Below are 21,357 nucleotides of genomic sequence, written 5' to 3'. Positions count from 1 at the left end.
TTGGATGATGATAATGATATACGTATTAATGAAGTCCTATCACATGTTGGTAATTTATATTTTTTTCTGTACGAAGAAAAAAAAAAACTTTATTTTGTTCTCAAAATAAATAACAAAATAGACAGTTACTATAAATTATAGAATATGTTGTACCGGAGAATGGAAAATTTTCCTTTGACTTTTGGCGAAATAAGGTAGTCGGCTTAATTCTTTGTTAATTAAGAACAAATTTTAATATTTCTCAACATTATCGAATATTTTGATGATGAAGGAAAGTGGACATAAAGTAAAGTTACTGGAATAGAAAAGTAATTGGGAGAATGGAAAGCGGACTAAAAAGAAAAGAAAGAAATAGAAAGTTGCTAGAATATGAATCACATGTAGCCTTTAATTTGCGAAATTAATTAGAAATAGTAATTAGTGGCCTCAAAAGACATTAACTCAACTGACCCTTGTGTTTGATAACGCGTATGCAAATTTTGACGATGAGTGAGAAAGCTCAACGCGGGCTAAAAACGATTGAGTGTTGCCGTATTATTGTTTGGTTATAAAAGCAGGCATGCACTGGCTGAATCTAATCAACCAAAAACTTATAAAAATGGCACCGGATTCCTCCATTTCAAACTTGGTGGTCATTATAACTTTTATAAGCAGTATTATTGTTCCTGTTATAACTGATAATGCAGTTGTAACAGCATCTGCTGCATCGTCAGCCATAAAGTTAGAAAGGGAAGCTTTACTTAATTCTGGCTGGTGGAATAGCATTCGGGCGACGGCCAACTATACTTCAGATCATTGCAAGTGGATGGGAATCACTTGCAATTCAGCAGGAAGCATAGTCGAGATAAGTTCTGACGAGATGGATAATAATGGCAACGCAGCAGAGCTTAGCCAACTCAACTTCACTTGCTTTCCCAACCTCGTAACTTTCAGAATTCGGGGCACTCGTTTTCTCTCCGGAAGGATACCATCAGAAACTGGTGCTCTTTCAAGACTCAAAGTGCTTGACCTGTCCTATAACCGTCTTACAGGTAACCATTATATATAATTTCATTGCATATACAATAATTTCCTATCGGTACTGGATAATATTGCTCATTTATCATTAATTAATCATATGCATATGTATATATATGATAGGTACTATCCCTTCAGAGATCGGGAGTTTGAGGAATCTTCTCAAACTGGATCTGTCTGACAACATTCTCAAAGGTTCTATCCCATTAGAATTTGGGAATTTGAAGGATCTTGTTGAACTGAGGTTGCAGGGTAACAAACTGGATGGTCTAATTCCATCGAGCATAGGTAATTTAACTAACTTGACATATTTGGACCTTTCTTTAAACCAACTTAGTGGTCGGCTGCCTCAAGAAGTTGGAAATCTGAAGAATCTGAAGTCTCTGTTTCTGGATAATAACCATCTAAGTGGGCCTATTCCTTCAACGCTTTATCATTTAAATCAGTTAGCAACTTTGTGCTTGGGTTACAACAAACTTGCTGGTCCAGTGACTAAGGAAGTTGGAAATATGAAGAATCTTGATCGTTTGCATCTGAATGGGAACAATCTCACTGGATCTATTCCTTCGACCATTGGTTATTTAAACTTGTTGGATGAGTTGCACTTGTCTCACAACAGACTTGATGGTCCAATTCCACCGACCATAGGAAATTTAACCAATTTAATAGCTCTAGATCTTTCTTCAAACCAACTGAGTGGTCTGCTGCCTCGAGAAGTTGGAAATCTGAAGTATCTTGCTTCTCTATCTCTCAATGGGAACATTCTAATTGGACCCATTCCTCCAACAATTGGTTATTTAACCAACCTCACCTATTTGAATCTTGGTTATAATCGGCTCAGCAGCTCCATTCCTCCAGAACTCATGAATTGCTCGCAGTTACTGAACTTGGTATTAAGCCACAACAGTTTAAGCGGAAGCATTCCATCGGAGATAGGAAACCTTATATTTTTGAGACAACTTGATTTAAGCCGTAACTTCATAAATGGCACGATACCTTCACAACTCGGAAAAATTCCAAACATTTCTGCCGTGGATCTTTCCAAGAATAACCTCTCCGGCGTTATCCCTGCATCTGTCAGAAGAATTCCCAAATTGATAGTGTCAGAAAATAATCTAGAGTTAGAAAACTCAACTAGTTCAGAAAATGCACCGCCACCCCAAGCAACACTGTTCAAAGGCAACAAAGGGAAGCAGCGAAAGATCGTCATTCGGTTGGTCACAATCATTCTTGCTATGGTGGCATTTGTTTTCGCAATCTTAATTTTTGGTATCTTGTTTGCCCATAGACGAAAGGATAAGAAATTTAATCCTAATACCCGAGAAATGACCGAGGGGGCTAATGAGTTCTCCATATGGAATTATGATGGTCGAATTACATTTGAAGAGATGATTGAAGCGACAGAGGATTTCCACATCAAATATTGCATTGGAACCGGAGGTTATGGCAGCGTTTACAGAGCGCAATTGTCTAGTGGAAAACTAGTTGCTTTGAAGAAACTTCACCGTTCAGAGACAGAGGAGCCAGCTTTCCTGGAAAGTTTCCAAACCGAAGCTCGTCTACTATCCCAAATACGGCATCGTAATATAGTGAAGCTTTATGGTTTCTGTTTGCACAACAAGTGCATGTTTTTGATCTATGAGTACATGGAGAGGGGAAGCTTGTTTTGTGTGTTACGCAATGATGTTGAAGCAGTTGAGTTGGATTGGACAAAGAGAGTGAACATTGTAAAGAGCATGGCTCATGCTTTGTCTTACCTGCATTATGACTGCAAGCCATCCATTGTTCACCGCGACATATCAAGCAATAACATTCTACTTAACTCAAACCTAGAGGCATTCGTTGCTGATTTTGGTTTGGCTAGGCTCCTGCATCCAGATTCCTCCAACAGAACTCTAGTGGTGGGAACATATGGATATATTGCTCCAGGTAACCTTTATCTATTCTTTTCATGCTTCTTACTCATGTTTATACATTGACTGTATTTAGAAATCAATCAGATATCTCTTAAATATCTAGCTGCAGAAGCTTTCAGAAACAGATAATCAAATGTTTATCCTTTTTTTTTTTTGTGTTGTTTACTTGTGCAATGAAATTCTACAATGGGTTCTATTTTGTTGCAGAACTTGCCTACACTATGGCTGTGACAGAGAAATGTGATGTTTATAGCTTTGGCGTAGTGGCACTAGAAGTATTAATGGGAAGTCATCCAACAGATCTTCTTTCATCTTTATCGTCATCATCTGGTCGGAAGATTAGGTTGATCGATGTTTTAGACCAACGTCTCCCATTTCCAGTTGATCGAAGGGTTGTTCATGATATTATTCTTGTTTCAACAGTCGCATTTGCATGCTTGCAGTCAAAACCCAAGGCTCGACCTACAATGCAACGCATATCTCAAGAATTTCTCGCAAGGAAATCACCGCTGGGAAAATCTGTTGTTCAAGAAATTTCCATATCAGAACTTATAAACCAAGGGATGTATTTGGTTGATCAATGCGATTGTTAATCCTGAATGTATTTCACTGATCGCATTTTGTATGACTTTCGTGAGGCTGAATTTTGTGTAATTAAATCCTTATCTTTAGATAAAAAATAAATAAATATTCTAAAGTGAAATTTGAAAGGGGTCCATTGAGCCTGACAAGTGACAAATATGCCAATTGAATTTCATGTGTAAATTCACACCACACAAGTCATTTTCCTATCTAAATAGACGTTGACTCCTAGTTGCCTTCATCAGTGAACACAGCATGAATTTTTAGACGCAGCAAATGGCTATCTGAAGAAATGAACAATGCAAGCACTTGCACTGATAAAATTACCTTTCCACAGGCTGAACATTGCAGAAAAGTTATGGATGATTTGAAAATGCGGGGGGAGGGGGTAGAAGGGGTAAGAAAAAATCGAACAATGGTTTTTGGGGAATCAAAAGCTTGCATGATTATTTATGCTGGAAATACAAAATCTGAAACTGAAACCATATAATTGATTTAAAATAGTGTAGTTGTATTGCATGACTGAATTTGGATATTGAAAGTTTCAGACACGAATGTTCAGTTTCAGGAATCCTGGATTTATTTACCTCAAAAGTCGTCCACCTGAGGACTCTAAAACAAGTATATGTTGATTATCCAATGAGAATTAATGTTTCATTCATTAATTGAAAGATAACTAGAGTGCGTTTATTATCTTTCAATTTGAAATAAAAAGATGTGAAGAACTTTGAGAAGATGAAAATACTGAGATGATATATGATCATCAATTGAATGCCAGTTTCATGAACCTATAAAATTACTTATTAGTTCATCTTATTATTTTACAGATAAATGTCGCATCACTTATGAGAAATAAAGTCGAGATACTATTTGAGAAGTGCATTATCTAATAGAATTTATTGGTAATTGCACGAGGAATGTTATTTACTTACTTCCACATTTTGTCCCGGCAGAAATCTTTATGCCACATGACCTGGCCACATAAACCATCTTCTCAATGCTTACAATTTCTTCAATCTGCTTTGTAACAAACGTGCACACACATGGCACATCAACCTTCTTCACAACCGCACAACAACCAGGAGATGGCCGAATCTTCGGCCCCGATTTCAACACATATTTCTCACATTGTGATACAAGCTGGCCAAGAACATTTGTATTCATTCCACAATGTTGTGCGCCGGAAACTTGGCCGGAAAATTGAAAAACTCCAGCGACAGTAAATATCGCGATGAGCATAAAATAAATCCTAGAACTCATATTTCTCAGTAACGCTAAACTTTGGATATCTATTTCAGTTTGGTTATGAACTCTTAATTCATGCTGATCAGCTGATGCCGACTTATATATATAGAAGGGAAGCTGGGAATTATGGTTAAAAAATACGTGGTTAGCTGTAAAATTATTGAAATTTTAATCGATCAAATAGTAATTTAAATACAAAGTGATTATATTAAAATGCTGAAAAAGACAAAAATTGACTGGTTCACGGGCATTTTGGCCTTCACACCACATGGACATTGTCTTGAATGGTGTCTCATGTGAAAAAAAAAATTATAAAATACTCAGAACAACTCTTTGTCTCCGGATTTTAAAGAAACTAATGCACTAGTCACGGGCATTTTCTACTTCAGTAGCTGTTAATACGTACAAGTTATTAATTAAATGAACTAATAGATAGCTGCAAGGGTCAAGCTTGAGATACTAAAGGCTATTAAACATTAATTCATGTAAACAAAGAGTTCTACGACAAGCAGTAAACTGGGTTAATGTTCCCTGGGATCTAATTGAAATCTAGTCATTCTTTGAAAATCTTATGTTTTGGCCTCCATTTCTAAATTTTTAACCTCAAATTTGTAGTTTCTTCATGCTGACCTTGTTAAACCAAGCTCTTAATTCCGTCATTGATTATTTACTTGTCTAATTTGGTTACGGAGTCTATGTAAAAGAACTTGTTGTGCATTTTCCCTAGGGGAAAATAAACGTTCTCCATTCTATTAAAGTGGTATCGAACTTTTTTAATAAGATATTAAAGTTAAATTTATGTTCAATTGTCACTAGAAGTTTGTCCGAATGATTTTTAAATAACTTATATAATTAGCAGATTCTATCAGTCGTGTTGGGACATCATTTGCCGTGACTTGTTAGATGTTGTCCTCGATTATTTCAGAGGTTCGGCTATGTCCAGGGGTTTCCAAAGTACTTTATTGGTCCTTCTGCCTAAGAAGGCTTCTCCAGATTCTTGGGCTGATTTTCGTCCGATTAGTCTTTGTAACGTGAACAACAAGGTCCTTACCAAGTTGCTTGTCTAGAGATTGTCCCCTCTCCTACCTCGCATTATTTCTCCTACTCAAAATGGCTTTGTTCCTGGTTGAGTGATTCATGATAACGTGCTCCTGGTTCAGGAGCTCGTTCAAGATCTTAATCGCCGTACTCGAGGGAACACTGTGGTGCTGAAATTAGATATGGCCAAGGTGTACGATCATATGTCATGGCCTTTTATTCTTCAGATGATTCGCTGTTTTAGGTTCTCGGAGCATTGGATTTCTTTGATTCGGCGAGTGATTTACGGCCCTTGGTTTTCAGTACTTGTGAATAGGGTCAGTCAAGGATACTTCCAGTCCCTGAGGGGTCTTCGGCAAGGTGATCCTCTTTCCTCGTGCTTGTTTATTATTGCTGCAGAATTTTTCTCTCGAGAATTGGATCATTTCTATTCTCCATATCCCTCGGTTCGGTATTGTTCAACCGCACCTACTTCTAATTCCCATTTGAGCTTTGCGGATTATATTATTATTTTTGCAAATGGGAGCCAACCTAGCTTATAGCAGCTTATGGATTTCTTGCACCATTATGAGGCGATCTCGGGGCAGTTGATTAACCAGGACAAGAGTAACTCCTACATTAGGAAGTCGGCTTCGGCCTCTCGCCAGGCCCTTGTTCACTCTGTTACTAGTTGTCAGCAGCGTCGGCTTCTGTTTACTTATCTCGGGCACCTAAAGATCTCCCATTTTGATGACACGGCCCGTAAGGTCAGGGATAAGATTTTCGGTTTGGATAACCGTCTGCTTTCTTTTTGTGGGAAGCTGGTCTTCATTCGCCATGTGTTATCCTCTATGCCCCTGCACTTATTTCACGTCCTTCGTCCTCTTGTAATGGTAGTTCAGTACCTAGAGCGATTGTTCACCCAATTCCTATGGGGTGATTCTGAGGGAAGGCGCCGGATCTACTGGTGTAGATGGCCGAAGGTTTGTTATCCAGTTGACGAGGGTAGCCTTGGCATACGATCTTTTGATGATATGGAGGAGGCTTTTGAGATTAAACTTTGGTGACAGTTTTGTTAGCAGAGTTCGTTATGCGCTTCCTATATGAAGTCCAAGTATTGTAGATCTATGCATCCGAGCCTGATCCAGTTTCGCTATCCTGCCTTTCCTCTATAGAGACGCCTTTGTAAGATTCGTTGCACGACTAGACCTCATGTGCATTGGCTCATTGGGAGTGGAGATTATAGCTTCTGGTGTGATTGTTGGCTGAGTTCTTGCCCTCTATTTTTTTATAACCCTACAGCGGCTTCGTCAGTGCCGGTCTCGTTCTTTTGGCAGGGTACAGTCTGGGACAGAGGCAAATTGGAGGATGTTTTGCCTTTATCTATTATTGAGCAGATCCTATTAGTGTTTATTTCTAGTGGGAATCCTGACCTGATTCGTTAGGACCTTACCCCTGACGGCACGTTTCACTTGCGGACTGCTTGAGAGCTTGTACGGTGCTCTAGGCCGATGGATGAACTTTTCTCGATGATTTGGCAGAGGCATATCCCATCACGAGTTTCTTTTTTTCTCTAGTAACTACTACATGGATTCTTAGCTACTAATGATGCCTTATGCTCGAGGGGTTTCTTTATAGTTTCTTAGTGCGTTTGTGGGTGGGTTGTTGAGACTTCTTGGCACCTGTTTGTGAATTGTCCACGGGCCAATCATATTTAGGTTCACTACCAGCGAATCCTGGGGATGTGAGAGCTTGGTTTTCTATCTCCCCATGCTTTACTTTTATTTTGGAGACACTGTGCACCCTCTCGGAATCATCTTCGGGTCCTTCTGCCATGCTTTTTGTGGCAAATTTGGAAGGCCCGAAATGCTTTCCGGTTTAATTCATAGTCTTTCTCCACTGGTGCGATTATCTATCAGGTCGACTCTGATCTCAGGCTCGCTAGTTCTACTTTTGGATTCAAGCCTCTTCAACTGAGGGGAGTTTTGGGTTCTCGTATTGCGGAGGGCTTGCGAGTTATGACTCCCCCTAGGAGGTCGATTCGTCTAGTTGCTTGGACGAGGCTGCCCCCAAGGGTGGCTAAGCTGATTGTGGATGGTTGCTCTAGGGGCAACCCTAAGATGGCTGCTTCCGGGGGTACTCTTCGGGATCACCGGGGTGTGGTTTTAGCGGCTTTTGGATCCTTTTTGGGCTACAAGCCAATCTTATATGCTGAGCTCATGGCGGTGTGCGAGGGTTTGGAGCTTCCCATTCAGTTTGGGTATTCAGTGCTTGAGGTTGAGTCAGACTCGACTATGGTGGTGTCATGAATTCACACCCAGGGTCCTTTACAATGGGAGTATTGTTATTCTCTGCGCTGGGTGTGTCGTTTGGTAACGTCATTCCCCATTTAGGTGAGAGATGTTCTTTGCGAGGCTACTTTTGCTGCTGATTTTCTAGCCAACTGGGCGTGCACTCATCGGATTAGCCGACGTTTTTAATCTCCTCGGGAGCTTCTCAAATGCTTATCTGGTATTTTTTACTTGGATGCCCATGCAATCCCCTATGTCAGACGTTAGGATTTTATCCTTTTCTTGTATCTCATGTCTCCCTCCTTTGTATCTGATTCATTTTCAGATTTATATTACAGGTAGGGGTCCCGGCTAACCCCCCACCACTCTGGTGGTTTTAAATTAAAAAAAAAAAAAGAAGCTTTCTATAACTAGCCACTTGTGGTCGAATCTTGGGGGAGATAAGGACTAACATCTAGTTAAGAATAAAGGTATACTACACTACAATGACAATGACTATGAATAATATTTTTGCCAGCCTGAATCAATCCTCGGCTTATTAACACTAACACACACACACACACACATACACAAATTCTATTCATGCGTGAATCGTGATGTGCCTCCAGTTCTCACTGCACAGCTTGCTAACTTCAACCATTTTGCTTCCCGCCATCTATGTTTTCTTTGAAGCGTTTCATTAAAAAAATGAGCAAAAAAATAGTTTCAAGCTCAATTCTTTTACTCTCACTACAAAACTAGGATCTTCCATGCATCAGTGATCTTGTAATACACTATCCTTTTTTTTTTCTTTTGCGCGCGCGCGCCTAGGAGGCTAGGACTATCTATTTCGGTATCGCCCCGTCGATTGTCAACGACTTTGAAAACAACGTATAATAAACCAAATACAGGTTTTAGATGAAATGCAATAGTAAACAACTTCAAAAATTGATGGGCTTACAACGGATAATAAACCGAACATGCTTCAGTGATAGAGCGAGCTTGTCTCACATCTTAATTATCACTTTAAAGCATGTTGGGTTTGTTTAAGGCCTTTAAGGTTAGTGGGCTCCGTATTCCATTTCTCCAAGCCATGGCTTCATTTATGAGTAGAGTGGACCTTCTTACACCCCTCCAAAATTCTTATAAAAACCCACCCAATAATTTTAACTTTTATTATCAAAAAATCTTTACACCCATATGCCGTAACAACTGACAATTCTAACAGAATTTTGGAAAGGAAGAGAAATTAACAACTCTTGGTAAATTGCTAATTAACCCTTTTGCATGATCGTACAGAAACTGAATTGCTTCTAATGGTCAGTTGAAGTATAAACTAAATGATGAAGAAGAGTGTCAGAAAATATTTTCAAATTTGAATTTTCAGAGTTATGATGAGGAAAGTTGTGATTTAGGCATTTAGCCCCATCTACACATTTGAAATTTGAAAAAGCCCACTATATTGTTAAATTTGAATACGCATATTAATTCTGTACAAAAGATGCCGTTCATTTTAATCTTCTTAATTGGTAAAAAAAAATATTTATGAACTCTTGTGGTCTCTTAACCAAATATTAAAATTTTATTTTACACTCTATTTGACTGGTTAGTTAAGTAGTCTGCATAAGTTTAAACAAATTGTTACTGTAAGTTCACAAAGTTCCATTGTATATCGTTTTGCATTAGCGCGCGTTAGGATCAAATTAGAGCGACAATATTAAACGTACACCGATACAAGCCACAAAGGGGCTGCTTGGTTGAAAACAAAATTTGCCCTTTTCAATGGACAAATGGGGGACGTGAATAGCCCACATATGGTTTTAGGGTCGGAGTCATCTAGAATTCGAACTTGGATAATCAGTTAAATAAAATAATTAAAAAATTGTTTGGTTAAACTTTTAAGAACAATCGTCTTTTTTGCATAATAAAATATATAAAAAAATTCTATATGACTTTTGATTAAATATGGTGATATTTGGCCTTCTCAATAAATTTGTGAAAATGATAAAAGAACAAAGTCTACAAATTATGACAAAAATATTTTATTTTTTTTGTGGACTCCAAAAATTTAATATTTCTGGACTCTCAAGGTGGTCCAATGTTTTGATGTGTTCTGTGGAAAATCAAGAAAAGTAATTTGGAGAAAGAAAAGAGGCCTAAAAAGTTAAAAAAGAAAAAGAGAAAGGCGTAGAAAAAAAAAGGATGCTAGATTAATGTGATTGTTAATCTTGAATGTATTTTGCTCATGGTAGTTTGTATAAATTTCGTCAGACTGAATTTTGTCTGATTAAATCGTTGTCTTTTAATTAAACAAAAAAACACTTTTCTAACGTGAATTAATTGGTAGTCCTTTGAGTTTCACAAGTATCTGCAGTACACAAATCTTTTTTTTTTTTTAAATTGTCTAATAAACGTGGCCGTGGGTTTCAAGTAATTGGCGATTGACGAGATCATATGTTTAAACGTGTCAATCTACATTATCCCTTTGACGGGGTATCATTTGAAAATTCTTCCATCTATTTTCCATATTTTTGATACATCAATTTTTTTCTTTTTTCTTTTTTGATAGTTGATACATCAATTTTAAACACAACTAAAATGACAGATGGTTAGAATTATTAATTCTCATATATATAAATATAAAGGAAAAAGAAACTTGAACTCCCCAAAATTTGTTTCAGTAAAATTGTAAGACACATGGAAATCTCCGTATTGGACACTACTTGAGAGTAAGCTTCATCTATTTTGAATACATCATTAATAAAGTATGTAATAGACAACAAAATTAATTTACTATATAGTATCCGGCAAAATGCAATCACGAGGTTATATTGCAAGGTAACGTTCTTGCATATCATTTCTCCCAACCCTTAAGAGTATTGGTAAAATTTTCTTTTGAAACATATAAGACACGTTCAGATATACATATCAAACACCATTTGGGAGTGGACTTCATCTATTTAGAATACATTATTAACGTAGTATATAATACACAACAAAATTATATATTACTTGAAAGATAATTTTTTAATGATTTTTTTTTTTTAAATTCAAACACCTAGGTACCAGTCTTTACATTTAATTATTTATTTTATTGTTAGAAATATTTTTAACATCTTTGATTTCTCTTTTGTGGATCGACATTCGACAATTGATGATGCAAATGTAGCTTCGGATGATGATAAATGCTGTAAGTAACTTGGTAATTTATATTTTTTCTGTACGAATGAAAAAAAATATTTACTTTGGTTTTAGCATTGTGTATGACTTGGGTCTGAAAATATTGTTTAGTGTAAAAAACCATTAGCATTACCAATACATAATTACCGTAAATTATAGAAAATGTTGTACTGGAAAAGTGGAAAAATTTCGTTTGAGATTTGACGAAATATGGTATTGGGCGTAATTCTTTGTTAATTAAGAACAAATTTTAAAATTTTTCAAGATTATCCAATATTTTGATAGTGGTTTTTGTATAACTTTTTTCGGTATATTAACTTTCGTGGGACTGAATTTTGTTTAATTAAATCCTTTACTTTGGATAAATATAAAATATATATATTCTCAAGTGAAATTTATTGGTGCTTCTTTGACGAGCTTGACAAGGGACAAATATGTCAATCAAGCCTCAAATGTGAACTCGCAGTACACACGTCTTCTTTTCCTGGTCTACAAGACCTTGACTCCAATTTTGCTTTAATTTATGGTCGGCTCAGAAAAGCCCGTGACCGGAAAAGCTTTCTATTCACGTGTTTAATCACGCGGCATCCCCTGGCTGTGCGTCTCAAATAATTGGCAACTAATAAGTTCACATGTTTAAACGTGTTGGTCTACATTATCCCTTTTATCATTTTGAAAAAATTTCCATATATTTTTCAAATTCGTAAGACAATTAATTTTAAACACAACTAAAATGACAGCTAGTTTGAATTATTAATTCTCATAAATATAAAAGAAAAAGATACTTAAACTCCCTAAAATTTATTTCAGTAAAGTTATAAGACACATGGATATCATCATATCATACACTACTTGGGAGTGAATTTCATCTATTTAGAATTCATCATTAATATAGTATATAATAGACAGCAAAATTAATGAATTACAAAATATCTAACAAAATGCAGTCATAAGGTTATATTGTATGGTAAGGTTCACGCGTGTTATTTCCCCAAACCTTGGAGTGTATGTATATTTTTGTCATTAAATTATAAGACACATCATTTTGGATGTAGATACCTGATACCACTTGGGAGTGAACTTCATCTATTTAGAATATATCATCAATTTAGTATATAATACACAACAAAATTATGTATTGCTTGAAAGGTAATATTTTTTAATGATTTTTTTTAATCAAACACATAGGTACTAGTCTCATTTCTAGATCGATAAATTGATGATGCAAATATAGGTTTGGATGATGATAATGATATAAGTATTGATGAACTCCTATCTCACGCTGGTAATTTATATTTTTTTCTGTGCGCAGAAAACATTATTTACTTTATTTTTAGCATTGAGTATGACTTGGGCATGAAAATATTGCTTAGTGTAAAAATTATAAAAGCAGGAAATATTGCCGTCAAACTTAATGTTTGGTTATAAAAGCAGGCACGCACTGGCTGAATCTAATGAACCAAAAACTTATAAAAATGGCACCGGATTCCTCCATTTCAAACTTGGTGGTCATTATAACTTTTATAAGCAGTATTATTGTTCCTGTTATAACTGATAATGCAGTTCTAACAGCATCTGATGCATCGTCAGCCTTACAGTTAGAAAGGGAAGCTTTAGTTAATTCAGGCTGGTGGAATAGCAGTCGGGCGACGGCCAACTATACTTCAGATCATTGCAAGTGGATGGGAATCACTTGCAATTCAGCAGGAAGCATAGTCGAGATAAGCTCTATAGAGATGGAAAATAATTTCACCGGAGCAGAGCTTAGCCAACTCAACTTCACTTGCTTTCCCAACCTCGTAACTTTCAGAATTTGGGGCACTCTTCTTTCCGGAAGGATACCATCAGAAATTGGTGCTCTTTCAAAACTCGAGGACCTTGACCTGTACGATAACAGTCTTCCAGGTAACCATTATATATAATTTCACTGCATACACATTATTTTCCTAGCCGTACTGGATAATATTGCTCATTTATCGTTAATTAATCATATGCATATATATACACACGATAGGTACTATCCCCGCGGAGATCGGGAGTTTGAGGAATCTTCTCAAACTGGATCTAACTAATAACATTCTCAATGGTTCTATCCCATTAGAATTTGGGAATTTGAAGGATCTTGATGAACTGAGGTTGCAGGGTAACAAACTGGATGGTCTAATTCCATCGAGCGTAGGTAATTTAACTAACTTGACAAGTTTGAACCTTTCTTTAAACCAAATTAGTGGTCGGCTGCCTCAAGAAGTTGGAAATCTGAAGAATCTTGTGTATCTGTATCTAGATAATAACAATCTAACTGGACGTATTCCTTCAACGTTTTATCATTTAAATCACTCAAGTACTTTGTACCTGGCTTACAACAATCTTGTTGGTCCACTGCCTAAAGAAGTTGGAAATCTGAAGAATCTTGATTCTCTGCTTCTAAATAGGAACAATCTCACTGGACCTATTCCTTCGACCATTGGTTATTTAAACTTGTTGGAAATTTTGGACTTGTCTCACAACAGACTTGATGGTCCAATTCCATCGTCCATTGGAAATTTAACCGACTTAACATCTCTGGTTCTTTCTTCAAACCAACTTAGTGGTCGGCTGCCTCGGGAAGTTGGAAATCTGAAGTATCTTGATTCTCTGTCTCTTGACGGGAACAATCTAATTGGACCCATTCCTCCAACAATTGGTTATTTAACCAACCTCACCTCTTTGAATCTTGGTTATAATCAGCTCAGCAGCTCCATTCCTCCAGAACTCATGAATTGCTCGCAGTTACAGAACTTGGTATTAAGCCACAACACTTTAAGCGGAATCTCTCCGTCGGAGATAGGCAACCTTACACATCTGAGACAACTTGATTTAAGCCATAACTTCATAAATGGCACGATATCTTCACAACTGGGAAATATTCCAAACATTTCTGCCGTGAATCTTTCCAAGAATAACCTCTCCGGCGTTGTCCCTGCATCTGTCAAAAGAATTCACAAATTGAAAGTGTCAGAAAATAATCTAGGGTTAGAAAACTCAATTAGTTCAGAAAATGCACCACCACCCCAAGCAAAACAGTTTAAGGGCAACAAAGGGAAGCAGCAAAAGATCGTCACTCGCTTGGTCACAATCATTCTTGCTATGGTGGCATTTATTTTCGCAATCTTAATTTTTGGTATCTTGTTTGTCCATAGACGAAAGGATAAGAAATTTAATCCTAATACCCGAGAAATGACCGAGGGGGCTAATGAGTTCTCCATATGGAATTATGATGGTAGAATTACATTTGAAGAGATGATTCAAGCGACAGAGGATTTCCACATCAAATATTGCATTGGAACCGGAGGTTATGGCAGTGTTTACAGAGCACAATTGTCCAGTGGAAAAGTAGTCGCTTTGAAGAAACTTCACCGTTCGGAGACAGAGGAGCCAGCTTTCCTGGAAAGTTTCCAAACTGAAGCTCGTCTACTCTCCCAAATACGGCATCGTAATATAGTGAAGCTTTATGGTTTTTGTTTGCACAACAAGTGCATGTTTTTGATCTATGAGTACATGGAGAGGGGAAGCTTGTTCTGTGTGTTACGCAATGATGTTGAAGCAGTTGAGTTGGATTGGACTAAGAGAGTGAACATTGTAAAGTGTATGGCTCATGCTTTGTCTTACCTGCATTATGACTGCAAGCCATCAATTGTTCACCGCGACATATCCAGCAATAACATTCTACTTAACTCAAACCTAGGGGCATTTGTTGCTGATTTTGGTTTGGCCAGGCTCCTGCAACCAGATTCCTCCAACAGAACTGTAGTGGCCGGGACATATGGATATATTGCTCCAGGTAACCTTTAGCTCTTCTTTTCATGATTCTTTCTCATGTTTATACACTAAATGTCAATTATAATTAATAAAATATCTCTTAAATAGCTAGTTGCAGTAGCTATCAGAAACAGTGAATCGAATGTTTCTTTTTCTAACTGTTATTTACTTGTAAGAAATTTTATACACTAAATGTCAATTATAATTAATAAAATATCTCTTAAATAGCTAGTTGCTGTTATTTTCTCGCAAGGAAATCACCGCTGGGAAAATCTGTTGTTCAAGAAATTTCCAGATCAGAACTTATAAACCAAGGGATGTATTTGATTGATCAATGCGATTGTTAATCCTGAATGTATTTCACTGATCGCATTTTGTATGACTTTCGTGAGGCTGAATTTTGTGTAATTAAATCCTTATCTTTAGATAAAAAATAAATAAATATTCTAAAGTGAAATTTGAAAGGGGTCCATTGAGCCTGACAAGTGACAAATATGCCAATTGAATTTCATGTGTAAATTCACACCACACACGTCATTTTCCTGATCTAAATAGACGTTGACTCCTAGTTGCCTTCATCAGTGAACACAGCATGAATTTTTAGTCGCAGCAAATGGCTATCTGAAGAAATGAACAATGCAAGCACTTGCACTGATAAAATTACCTTTCCACAGGCTGAACATTGCAGAAAAGTTATGGATGATTTGAAAATGCGGGGAGAGGGGGCAATGGTCTTTTGGGAATCAAAAGCTTGCATGATTATTTATGCTGGAAATACAAAATCTGAAACTGAAACCATATAATTGATTTAAAATAGTGTAGTTGTATTGCATGAGTGAATTTGGATATTGAAAATTTCAGACACGAAAATTGAATGCTCAGTTTCAGGAATCCTGGATTTATTTACCTCAAGAACCAGCAGTATAACAAAAAAGGACACAAAACCTCAAAAGTCGTCCACCTGAGGACTCTAAAACAAGTATATGTTGATTATCCAATGAGAATTAATGTTTCATTCATTAATTGAAAGATAACTAGAGTGCGTTTATTATCTTTCAATTTGAAATAAAAAGATGTGAAGAACTTTGAGAATATGAAAATACTGAGATGATATATGATCATCAATTGAATGCCAGTTTCATGAACCTCTAAAATTACTTATTAGTTTATATTATTATTTTACAGATAAATGTCGCATCACTTATGAGAAATAAAGTCGAGATACTATTTGAGATGTGCATTATCATTCTTAATAGAATTTATTGGTAATTGCACGAGGAATGTTATTTACTTACTTCCACATTTTGTCCCGGTAGAAATCTTTATGCCACATGACCTGGCCACATAAACCATCTTCTCAATGCTTACAATTTCTTCAATCTGCTTTGTTACAAACTTGCACACACATGGCACATCAACCTTCTTCACAACCGCACAACAACCAGGAGATGGCCGAATCTTCGGCCCCGATTTCAACACATATTTCTCACATTGTGATACAAGCTGGCCCAGAACATTTGTATTCATTCCACAATGTTGTGCGCCGGAAACTTGGCCGGAAAATTGAAAAACTGCAGCGACAGTAAATATCGCGACGAGCATAAAATAAATCCTAGAACTCATATTTCTCAGTAACACTAAACTTTGGATATCTATTTCAGTTTGGTTATGAACTCTTAATTCATGCTGATCAGCTGATGCCGACATATATATAGAAGGGAAGCTGGGAATTATGGTTAAAAAATACGTGGGTAGCTGTAAAATTATTCAAATTTTAATCGATCAAATAGTAATTTAAATACAACTGATTATATTAAAATGCTAAAAAAGACAATAATTGCCAGGTTCACGGGGGATTTTGGCATTCACACCACATGGACATTGTCTTGAATGGTGTCTCATGTGAAAAAAAAAATTAGAAAATAATCAGAACAACTCTTTGTCTCTGTTGAATTAGCTGATGAAGCTGAACCTCATGCAACTCACGTTGGAGTGCCAGCTGGAATCAAGCCAGCTGTAAATCCAGTAGCTAATCTAGGAGTGAAAGTGAAAGGTGCACATGATGTTAGGAAATTGGTGGGTGAAGCAGACACGCAGCTAAAGTAAAATTGGAAGAAAAATAAAGAACAAGCACAATAGAGGACACTAGAAATTACGTGGTTCGGCTTTTAGCCTACATCCACGGGCGAAGACAAAAGGAAATATTTTACTAGTGAAAAGGAGTTACAAGTATTGTAGTATTTTAGCAAAATAGGGTTGCAAGGGGCACTTCAGCCCAGACTTAAAGCTTTCCAGAAACAGGGTAACATACCCCCTAGGAGGCCGGCTAGGCGTATCTTTCTTTCCTGGGACCTTAAGAAGAATTTCACTAGGAATACTATACCTAAGTCGGAGGTCATCCAGCTCGGTGAATGTAGTCGTGCAGGTCATGTAGTCAATAGCATAATCCTGCGACAAGGCTCTACCTCCAACTGTTGTACCCCCTTCTGATCGCGGGGTTCCCGGTGAAGATCCCTCACCAGAATCACCCCCTTGATCCGCACTTAGGGTGTCTTCCGAGCCAGAAGGTCCCTCCTCACCACTACTTCCGCTCATGGAGGTTGTTTGGGGGGACATCCTCCTAGCGCTAGTGCCAACACTAGATTTAATGGGCTCTAAGGGGATCGCGGGGTCAAAAGCAGAATCGGTGAGCAGACTAGGCAGGAAGTCCAACTCATCGTTGTCAACCTCAATGACCTTCTCTTTGCCTTTCGACATTCCCTAAGCTCTAACCACAACACCACCAGCAACTACTACCCAAGTAAAGAGAAAAGAAATTATCTACAACTAACCAAAACCGAGAAAATAGAAGAAATACCTGAAGCGGGGACTCGGTCAGAGAGAGACAGCGATGAAAGCTGTAATGCCGAGTTTCGTTCGCCGGAGAGACAAGAAGAGAGAAAAAGGCGAGTTCGTGTTTGAGGATTTTAGGTTTTTCTTACTGAGAAGCAAACTCTTGGGCTGCCAGCATTTAATGACGCGTATTCCGAGAACCTTGTAACCGTAAGTTTGAAATTCAAATGGAGGGGTAGATCTCTGCCACCTCACCTCATCCGCAATTAAATGCGACACGACTCTTGGCAGCCTTTTCCAGTCCCACGCGAGCAAGAGCTATTAAGTTTCTACTGCTGATCCATTACATTACCCAACACCAGAAACTGGGGGACCGGTGTTTGAGGGAAATACATCGAGGAGACCAGACGTGATGAGCAGGTGTTTGGTGGCGGAGTTCTGCGAGCAGGAATATTCTCCTCGTCCACGAATATGCCATTCGCGAGGTCGAATTCTTGTTAGAGGCATAAGGTCATTTCTGCTAAGGGTCGAGGCGAGGAGACCCGGTCAACGGCAGTTGGCAAGATGTGCCTTCCTATCCGAGAATCAAGGCACGAGGTCCATCTCCATTTGCCCACAATGACGACAATGGGGCATCCACATCCGAGGGTGGGGAGAATAACGGGCGTAAACTGCGGAAGATCGGGACTCAGAGGAAGCCTATAAAAAGGTAGCCAACAAAGGTAAAAGGGTTAGATTTTTTGCTATTTGAACTAAGAAAAGAGAGAACTCGAAGGTCTGAGATTAGTGAAAAGCCATAAGATCCGTGGCAAGCGTTCCTAGAACCTTCATATCTGACTTGAGCGTCGGAGGGTTTACGCCGGGAAAACAACCGGCGTGCTCTGACCTGATTCTGTGGACGCAGGGATACTTAGAGAAGAAAGCGTACGAGGAGAGATCCTGATCGAGGTGAGGTTGATCGAGCAGACATCCTGGTCGTTGGAAGGCGTAACCAGAATCTCGCATCAACAATGAACTCTTGTGGTCTCTTAACCAAATATTAAAATTTTATTTGACACTGTATTTGACTGGTTAGTTAAGTAGTCTGCATAAGTTTAAACAAATTGTTACCGTAAGTTCACAAAGTTCCATTGCATATCGTTTTGCATTAGCGCATGTTAGGATCAAATTAGAGCGACAATGTTAAACGTACATCGATACAAGCCACAAGGGGGCTGCTTGGTTGAAAACAAAATTTGCCCTTTTCAATGGACAGATGGGGGATGTGAATAGCCCACATCTGGTTTTAGGGTCGGAGTCATCTAGAATTCGAACTTGGATAATCAGTTAAATAAAATAATTAAAAAATCACTCGGTTAAATTTTTAAGAACAGTAGTCCTTTTTGCATAATAAAATATATAAAAAAAATTCTTTATGACTTTTGATTAAATATGGTGGTACTTGGCCTTCTCAATAAATTTGTGAAAATGATAGAAGAACAAAAGTCTACAACATTATGACAAAAATATTTAATTTTTTGTGGATTCCAAAAATTTAATATTTCTGGACTCTCAAGATGGTCCAATTTTAACCCAATTCTTTTAAAGGCTTTCAAATTGTAATTACCAATTCTTTGAAAATTTTTTTTCAAATTGTCGAATAGACGTGGCCGTGGGTTTCAAGTAATTGGCGACTGACGAGTTCAAATGTTTAAACGTGTCAGTCTACATTATCCCTTTGACGGGGGTATCATCTGAAAATTCTTCCATCTATTTTTTCCAGATTTTTGAAACATCAATTTTAAACACAACTAAAATGACAGCTGGTTAGAATTATTAATTCTCATAAATATAAATATAAACGAAAAAGGAACTTAAAACCTCCCCAAAATTTGTTTCAGTGAAATTGTAAGGCACATGGACATCGCCGTATTGGACACTACTTGAGAGTGAGTTTCATCTATTAATATGGTATATAATAGACAACGAAATTAATTTATTATAAAATATCCAGCAAAATGCAATCACGAGGTTATGCTGCAAGGCAAGGTTTATGCGTGTCATTTCCCTCAAACCTTAGAATATAGGTAGAATTTTCTCTTGAAATATGTAAGACACATTCAGATGTAGATATCAAACACCATTTGGGAGTGAACTTCAATATTTAGAATACATCATTAACGTAGTATTAGTATATAATATACAACAAAATTATATAATACTTGAAAGGTAATTTTTTTTAATGATTTTTTTTTAATTCAAACACCTAGGTACTAGTCTTTATATTTAATTTTTTATTTTATTATTAGAAATATTTTTAACATCTTTGATTTCTCTTTTGTAGATCGACAATTGATGATGCAAATATAGCTTCGGATGATGATAAATGATATAAGTATTGATAAACTTGGTAATTTATATTTTTCCGTACGAATGAAAAAAAAATATTTACTTTGGTTTTAGCATTGTGTATGACTTGGGTCTGAAAATATTGTTTAGTGTAAAAAACCATTAGCATTATCATACACTACTTGAGAGTGACTTTCATCTATTTAGAATTCATCACTAATATAGTATATAAATAGACAACAAAATTAATGAATTACAAAATATCTACCAAAATGCAATCATAATGTTATATTGTATGGTAAGGTTCATGCACGTTATTTCCCCAAATCTTGGAGTGTGTGTATATTTTTCTCATTAAATTATAAGCCACATCATTTTAGATGTAGATATCTGATACCACTTGAGAGTGAACGTCATCTATTTAGAATATATCATTAATTTAGTATATAATACACAACAAAATTATGTATTGCTTGAAAGGTTATATTTTTTAATGATTTTTTTTAATCAAACACATAGGTACTAGTCTCATTTTTAGATCGATAAATTGATGATGCAAATATAGGTTTGGATGATGATAATGATATGAGTATTGATGAACTCCTATCTCACGCTGGTAATTTATATTTTTTTTCTGTGCGCAGAAAAAAATATTTACTTTATTTGGGTCTCAAAATAAATAACAAAATAGACAATTACTATAAATTATAGAATACGTTGTACCGGAGAATGGAAAATTTTCCTTTGACTTTTGGCGAAATATGGTAGTCGGCTTAATTCTTTGTTAATTAAGAACAAATTTTAATATTTCTCAACATTATCGAATATTTTGATGGTGAAGGAAAGTGGACATAAAGTAAAGTTACTGGAATAGAAAAGTAATTGGGAGAATGGAAAGCGGACTAAAAAGTAAAGAAAGAAATAGAAAGTTGCTAGAATATGAATCACATGTAGCCTTTAATTTGCGAAATTAATTAGAAATAGTAATTAGTGGCCTAAAAAGACATTAACTCAACTGACCCTTGTGTTTGATAACGCGTATGCCAATTTTGACGATGAGGGAGAAAGCTCAACCCGGGCTAAAAATGATTGAGTGTTGCCGTCAAACTTAATGTTTGGTTATAAAAGCAGGCATGCACTGGCTGAATCTAGTCAACCAAAAACTTATAAAA

The 21,357-nt window shown here is 36.9% G+C and overlaps 2 protein-coding genes across 2 annotated transcripts; both read left to right on the top strand.

The window, feature by feature from the left end:
• Window positions 1-578: 578 nt before the first annotated feature.
• Window positions 579-3,604, top strand: LOC18050534 (MDIS1-interacting receptor like kinase 2). Its single transcript, XM_006446170.2, has 3 exons — window positions 579-1,031; window positions 1,141-2,946; window positions 3,141-3,604. The coding sequence occupies exons 1-3, from the start codon at window positions 599-601 to the stop codon at window positions 3,524-3,526; spliced, it is 2,625 nt and encodes an 874-aa protein (XP_006446233.2). The 5' UTR covers window positions 579-598; the 3' UTR covers window positions 3,527-3,604.
• Window positions 3,605-12,702: 9,098 nt separating this feature from the next.
• On the top strand, window positions 12,703-15,058 carry LOC18053159 (probable leucine-rich repeat receptor-like protein kinase At1g35710). The gene is made up of 2 exons (XM_024190708.1): window positions 12,703-13,132; window positions 13,242-15,058. The coding sequence occupies exons 1-2, from the start codon at window positions 12,703-12,705 to the stop codon at window positions 15,056-15,058; spliced, it is 2,247 nt and encodes a 748-aa protein (XP_024046476.1).
• Window positions 15,059-21,357: the final 6,299 nt, after the last annotated feature.

This window comes from Citrus clementina, unplaced genomic scaffold (assembly GCF_000493195.1).
Source record: "Citrus clementina cultivar Clemenules unplaced genomic scaffold, Citrus_clementina_v1.0 scaffold_2, whole genome shotgun sequence".
In the NCBI taxonomy this organism is placed as follows: Eukaryota; Viridiplantae; Streptophyta; class Magnoliopsida; order Sapindales; family Rutaceae; genus Citrus; species Citrus x clementina.
Note: the sequence above shows the minus strand (reverse complement) of the source record. Positions and strands in the feature narration are given on the sequence as shown.

What these genes read in the sequence shown, in the direction of transcription:
- LOC18050534 (XM_006446170.2), top strand. Translation starts at nt 599, where the DNA reads ATGGCACCGGATTCCTCCATTTCAAACTTGGTGGTCATTATAACTTTT. An exon ending in GTCCTATAACCGTCTTACAG is followed by an intron (nt 1,032 to 1,140) that starts GTAACCATTATA and finishes TATATATGATAG; the next exon opens with GTACTATCCCTTCAGAGATC. An exon ending in ATATGGATATATTGCTCCAG is followed by an intron (nt 2,947 to 3,140) that starts GTAACCTTTATC and finishes ATTTTGTTGCAG; the next exon opens with AACTTGCCTACACTATGGCT.
- LOC18053159 (XM_024190708.1), top strand. Translation starts at nt 12,703, where the DNA reads ATGGCACCGGATTCCTCCATTTCAAACTTGGTGGTCATTATAACTTTT. An exon ending in GTACGATAACAGTCTTCCAG is followed by an intron (nt 13,133 to 13,241) that starts GTAACCATTATA and finishes TACACACGATAG; the next exon opens with GTACTATCCCCGCGGAGATC.